General features: G+C 44.6%; 1 protein-coding gene across 1 annotated transcript; it reads right to left on the bottom strand.

Moving 5' to 3' along the window:
• Window positions 1-2,051: 2,051 nt before the first annotated feature.
• On the bottom strand, window positions 2,052-3,413 carry LOC149150589 (uncharacterized). The gene is made up of 2 exons (XM_089442865.1): window positions 3,119-3,413; window positions 2,052-2,887 (listed from the first exon to the last, which is right to left on the bottom strand). Exons 1-2 carry the CDS (start codon window positions 3,411-3,413, stop codon window positions 2,052-2,054), a joined length of 1,131 nt encoding a protein of 376 aa, XP_089298991.1.
• Between the last annotated feature and the right edge of the window lie 3,515 nt (window positions 3,414-6,928).

Below are 6,928 nucleotides of genomic sequence, written 5' to 3'. Positions count from 1 at the left end.
GACCCTAACAGAAAGCGGAGATATGAAGATTCATCAGAGTACCCCACACATCCTTAGAAAAATTGCAATCCAAGAATAAATGTTGGGCAGTTTCAAGGTTGCTTCTGCATAGCTTGCATCTATGAGGCCCTGCAATGTTCCTTTTCTCTAAATTGTCTCCTGTTAGAAGTTTGTTATGAAACAGAGTCTAGAAAAAGGAATTCACTTTTGGAAGAGCTAGATTGTCCCAGACTAGTTTCCAGAAGGCCGGAGTGCGACTGTTGTTCTTTGAATCCTGAAGAGCTTTGTAGCTTGCTGCTATGGAGTATATGCCTGACTGCCCCCAAGCCCATCTGTCTTTCATGTATCGATTTTCAGGAGTAGATTCTTCCAACAGCTCGATCAGCAGATTTTTTTGGGGCGTTAACCAGTCAGGGACACCATGGAAGTCCCATCCGGCCCATTCTCCCCGGTGATCCCAAACAGAGAGGTCGTATAAGTTGTTGATACCTGCACGGGTCAACCAATCTCTGATGTCTGATATATCCTCGTTCTCCTCCAAAGGATCGCGCCCCATGATTCGGTCATGCCACAAATTGGTTCGCTTGCCATTGCCTGGCATTCTGTACAGAGATTTTTTGAAGAAGATGCTGCTTTTACAACAGAGACGCCAGACCTGCGAGCTTTTGACAGATGGGTCGAAATGCAGGTTTCTGAAAGACGGGTTGTGAGCGTATTTGGACAACAGAGTATTGCTGATCAGATGGTTGGGCTCATGTGCCAATTTCCACAGGAGTTTTCCTCCCAACGCAAGGTTAATGAGGAAGGGATCACGGATTTGGAGGCCACCATCTGCGATCGGCATTTTTAACAATTCCCAATTAGCTAAGTGCATTTTCCTTTCGTTACCTTTCCCTCCCTGCCATAAAAAATCTCTTAAAAGTTTAGATATCTGATCCATAACATTTTTGGGGGTTAATAAGAATGTAGCTTGATAAATTGGGAGCACGGACAGCAGCGACTTGATTAAAATAACTTTGCCTCCTTTGGTTAGCCAGAAGCCACCCTAGGCTGCTATTTTAGTTTTGATTTTGCATATGATGTCCGTCCAGAGCGACCTCCTGTTAGATCCATTTATGATGGGGAGTCCAAGGTATTTGATTTGATCCCAGTGAACATGTCCTCTGAACCCAAGGAGGTTCGAGATGCTTATGAGCTCTTGTTGATCAATGTTCCAACTGTAGATTTCACTCTTACTCTCGTTGACCAGAGCCCCTGAAACTCTACAGTAGCTTTTTAGGACAGTATCGAAAGCTCTGGCAATTCTGGTAGACGCACCTCCGAGGAGTAGTGAGTCATCTGCAAAAAGCGCATGGTTCAGAGGGTCGGCACCTGAGGAGGGTTTAAGACCAGGAAGAGAGCCAACAATTCTTTCAGCTGTGAGTTTTCTACTGAGGGAGTCAGCCATTAAGATATACAGGAAGGGAGAGAGAGGGCATCCCTGCCTGATGCCTCTCCGAGCTTGAAAAAAGTTTGAAGGGCGGCCATTGACAAGGGGGGCGATCCACGGATTGTCGATACAGGCATTTATAAGTTGGACAAAGTGGGGAGAGAAGCCAAAGGAGAGGAGAACTTTAATGAGGAAAGAGCGATTTACTCTGTCAAACGCATTCGCCATATCTAATTTTATCAACATACCTTTCTCTTTTCTCTATTTGCTGGAGTGGATTGTCTCCTGAACTTGAATGACATTGTCGAGGATATGCTTACCTTCCACAAAACCACCTTGGGGACCGGAGATCAGCCTTTTGATAAGAGGCTTGATCCTATTTGCTAATAGCTTGGCCAGAATTTTGTAAGATGCATTACAAAGCGATATAGGTATGAATCTAGCAAATGTTTTAGGATTGGATTCTTTAGGGATTAGTGGAGTTGGTTCCTCCTCCGATCTTGGCTTTTTTCATGAACCCCTTTATCATTTTTTGGAGATCAGTTTTAATGATATTCCAACAAGCTTTGTAGAAATGTATTGTAAATCCGTCTGGGCCCGGAGCCTTGTCTGATTCCATGGACTAGATAACTTTGATGATTTCCTCCTCTGTTACCTCGCTGGAGAGAGCAGCATTATCTTCAGGCCTGATGAGATGATGGATGTTAGAGAGGAAGTTTGCTGTTTCCTCCTCAAAGACCTGGGGTCCCTCACTGTATAAATTCTTGAAATGGCTATCAGCAGCAGCTTTGACTTGAGTGAAGCCTTTGCTGACATGGCCCTCTGCTGTTTTTATTTCTGAGATATGATTCCTGGACAGCCTTGCTCTGTATTGTCTGTGAAAGAAGGAGGTGTTCCGATCCCCTGCTTTTAGCCACAAACTTCTGGACTTGATTCTCCAATATTCTTCTTCTTTTCGGAAGGATCGGTAGGTTGAGCATTGGGCCTTTATTTCTTGTTCCAACAGGTCCGCTGTGATCTCATTGTTTTCCATGTCGGCTTGCAGGGTCTCCAAAGTATGCACTGCTTCTTTTCTTGTGTTGGTTGGAGTAGGGACTGGTTTCCTTATCCAATCCTTCAGTGCATGTTTTGTGGCCTTAAGTTTTTTCTCCCAAACGAAACTTGAGGACCCTGAGAAGGTTTTGGCCCAAGCTTCTTTCACAGTATCAGTGAAGCCTTCTCTCTCAATCCATAAGGGGCTGAAACAGAATGGAAGAGGGCCAAGATCTTCTTCATCTTCTAGGAGAAGCTGAATCGGCTTGTGGTCAGAGGTCAGCTTGGGAAGAATTTTGGTCTTGATTATCTTTTTGTTCATCATAAGGGAGCTTTGGACCAGAAATTGATCCAGGCGGGCAGAAATGTGATCCAGCCCAGTTCTATTATTGGACCAAGTGAAAAGACCACGGACAGGATTGAAATCTAAAAGGTCCCATAGCTATGAGAGCTCTTCCACAAAGGCCAACATAGGGTCTCTGCTGCTGGAGCCAACCCTATTCTCTTTTGTTTTCAAGACTATATTGAGATTGCCTGCTATGATTATGTTACTTGGATTATGCTGTTCTAAAAAAACTGAGAGAGAGTTCCAGCATTCTCATTTTTTAGAGTATATGACAGGGACATAAAGATTAAATAGAGAGATGGTCAACTTACTTGCGCAGTGTGTCAGCTCCGTGAAGATCCAATGCTGGGTTTCATGGGATTTTTTTAACTGAAATAAATCTTCTGTCCAAAGAGTTGCCAGCCCTCCGGAAGATCCCCTTGAGCTTACTGCTTTGCCTGCACTTTTCTTCCATTTTGACTTGCTGATATCTAGAAGAGCTCGCCCTTCTATCTTCGTCTCTTGGAGCATGAGAATGTCTGAGGGTTCTATTTTCAGGAGATCCATAACTGCTTCAGCTTTAGAGGCGTTCCCCAGTCCTCTGCAGTTCCAAGAGGCGAGCTTCATTATTTACTTGTGGGGGGGGATAGGGCCTCCCTTAGAAGGCCTTGGTCTGGTATTTCTTCCAATGGACATTTCTATGGTGGACTGGCTTCCTTGAACTTTGAGCCGTTCAACCTCCTCTTCCCTTAGTTCTTTGCGAGATTTCCTGCCTGCTCTTTTGGAAGGATGCTCGAATTCGTCCTCTGATGAACCTGAGCTTTCTGCTGGCTTTTTCCTTGTTACTTCAGCATATGAGGGGTTGGAGGGGCTACCTTGTGAGGCATCGACCTGTATTGCTTCTTCTCCATCTTTGTTGGGAGGAGGGACTTCTATGTGTTCTAGATTTTCCTGGGTCGAGCTTGCAGGATTGGTCTGGGCTTTTTTTGCACCGTTCAGGGTTGCATCCTTTTCTTGATTGAGCTTGGAACTGCTTAGAGCTCTGGACGTGTGACCTTTGCCATTTCCTTTTTTTTGATGGGCAGTTTTTTGGACTAAAGTCCATTGGTCCTCATTTGTTTTGTCTGTCTGCTCCTCGGCCTTTTTCTTGCAGTGCTTTGCGAAATGACCGTGGCCATGACAATGTCTGCATTTGAAAGGGAGTTGTTCGTAATCCAGTTCTTGGACGTGAGTCCACCCAGCGACAGTGAGCTTTATTGCTTCAGGCAAACCCTCTTCTAGATCCACTTCTACACAGATTCGGGCACATGAGTATTGGTCTTTTCTTGCAGCTTGGTCTATGTATTTTCCTAGAGCACTACCGATGATCTGAAGAGTTTTCTGGTTCCAACAGTGAAGAGGCAGATGGGGAAGTCGTACCCAAACCGGGACAGCAGAGGGGACGTCCTGGGAGGGATCAAAATCTGGGGACCATTTGTTTAGATACAGACCTTGCGGTCCCATAAAATAAGGACCATTTCTGAAGATTAGGCTTCTATCATCCGGGCTTTCGAAAACGAATACGAAGAATCCTTTGCCCACAAAATAGCTTTTAACCCCCTCTTTGATCAAGGGAGACCAGTTTCTTTGAGTCCAGTCCTCCACCGACTTGGGGGAAGGCCAGAGGCCCGTGAACTGGCCTATTAGCCCTCTCTCAGCTAGATTCAGAGCAGCTTTGCAAGTTTCTTCTTCAGGAAGGGCAACCGTGGGGATAGAGTCTAATTTCTTGACAAATTTCTGCTGATTGGCAGAGGGAGGGCGCTTCGAGCTTGCAGCAATCATAGCTTTGAACGCGGCAACCTCCGGAGGCGGGATGAGGGGGGGGGAGGGCTGGGCCCCCGTTGGACACCATGAGGAGGAAGACTCCCGAGAGCCCAAAAGCACACTGGTTGCACTCAGCATGCAGATCTTTTGGGTAGGCACAGAGCGCCGCACCAATGCGCCACACCACCCAGAGCGCCACAACACCCTTCCTAAGCGCCGCGTAGGGATGACACCTATGAGAAGTGTGGTGGAACCCTCCAGAGCAGCTACCAGGGGGCCGAGGCTGGCCTGCGGCCGCAAACGCAGAGTAGCAGAGGCAGCGGCTAGGTTGAGAATCTCCAAAGGTGTGATTAATCGCTTTGGGACTTAGTATTAAGAGTAGAAATTTTCAGAATAAAGTTTCTCTTTCTTGATCTATATTAAAGATTTATGCAAATAGAAAATAAAAATATGGGATTTTTTATTTTTAAGAGTGGTTGAAAGGAAACAATAATTTTTAAACTAGAATTAGGAATATGGGGTCTAGAAGCCAGATCTGGAGCGCTATTTGTTTAAGAATTATTGGACCATACAAAGATACAAATTGCAAACTGTATCTGTTAAAATTGGCAACCAGGGCAAAACTTCATGTGGGTCATCTTATTCATGGCTAATAATATTTTTATTAGATTCCTCTCGTCGAGAGGTGTAGGATTGATATAAAGATCATCCAATTCCGATAAGTATTCATGGAGATATGAATTTATTTTGATTATGGAATTATTATCAAGCCGGCCTACAACTCATGTAGGCTCAGAAGCTCAACAGTCGCATCTATTCACCCACCAACGTTGTGTATAAATATAAGAGGACTTTTCCTCATTTGGACTCACTCATCTCATCACATCTCTCTCTCTCTACTGCGCAGATATGAGTCTCTTCTCTACTACGCTGAAATGGGTCTCTCTCTCTCACACATGTGAAGCCGGAAGCTGTTGAATTTGAAGCTGCAAATGCAGAAGTAAAGATTGACTTGCGTGGCCTAGAAGATCTCCTCTTTGGAACTGCGCTGTAGGTTCATCTAAACCTCCTTTGAAAGCCGCAACTTTTGGTGGTGGAATGAAGTCAATCCGACGAACGGTTTGCAAGATATCGACTGCCCTAGTTTGAAGCCGGAAACTGCTGAAACTGAAGCTGCAACTGCAGAAGTAAAGATTGACTTGTGTGGCCTAGAAGATCTCCTCTTTGGAACTACAATGTAGGTTCATCTGAACCTCCTTTGCAAGCCGCAACTTTTGGTGGTGGAATGAAGTCAATCCGACGAACGGTTTGCAAGATATCGACTGCCCTAGTTTGAAGCCGGAAACTACTGAAACTGAAGCTGCAACTGCAGAAGTAAAGATTGACTTGCGTGGCCTAGAAGATCTCCTCATCTGAACTACGCTGTAGGTTCATCTGAACCTCCTCTGGAAGCCGAAACTTTTGGTGGTGGAATGAAGTCAATCCGACTGTCGGTTTGTGAGATATGGTCTGCCCTAGTTTGATAATGAAGCCGCTAATGCTGATGCTACTGATCTAGGGTTTGCTACTGCTCATATGAATCAGATTGATTGTACTATTTCTCTCTGCTGAATTATTGAAGATAAAAGAAGATTTGATCAAAGGGTTTCCCCACACATTGTGGGGTTTGTCCCTGGCTAGCCGCCACATCTTGTGTCTCTTGTCTTGGCTTGTTTTCTGTCGATCGTTTAATGTTCTATCTGCACTTTACTTTATGTACATGTGATTGCTAATTGGTGGAATATAATAAGAAAAAGAAGTAAACTGTTATAAGCATAGAACATACCATAACTTAACATGGTATCAGAGGTGAGGTGAAGACAAAGCCCGAGCAAGAGCAAGAGCAATCATTGAAGAGAATATTGGCAAGGCTATCCTAAAAGAACTATGGGGCCCTCAACACTCTTTCCTGCTGAAGACAAGCTCCGTGAGAAAGCTGACTATCACGGATGGAAGATGTCTATCGATCTAACCCTTGAGAATCAAGGAGTGTTGGATCAAGTGAGAGGCAATATTGTTGAGCCTCCATCAAATGCATCCGCTACTGCCTGGAACAAATGAAAAAATGGAGAAGTCAAAACAATAGAAGATCATACGGGACTCTATCGACAAGCACTTGGTGGCCTACATCTCTGAACTGGACACCTCCAAGGAAATCTACGATAGACTGGTGAGTTTATTTAAAGTTAATGATGCAAATCAAGTTTTGTTTCTTAGAAATAAGCTGAGGGAAATCAAGAAGGGTAAAGATGAAAGTATGCAAGCATACTTCTTAAGAATCACCGAGATCAAGAATGATC

Source organism: Pinus tabuliformis, chromosome 9, assembly GCF_031772625.1.
Source record: "Pinus tabuliformis cultivar Carrire ecotype Pingquan chromosome 9, CPIR1, whole genome shotgun sequence".
In the NCBI taxonomy this organism is placed as follows: domain Eukaryota; kingdom Viridiplantae; phylum Streptophyta; class Pinopsida; order Pinales; family Pinaceae; genus Pinus; species Pinus tabuliformis.
Note: the sequence above shows the minus strand (reverse complement) of the source record. Positions and strands in the feature narration are given on the sequence as shown.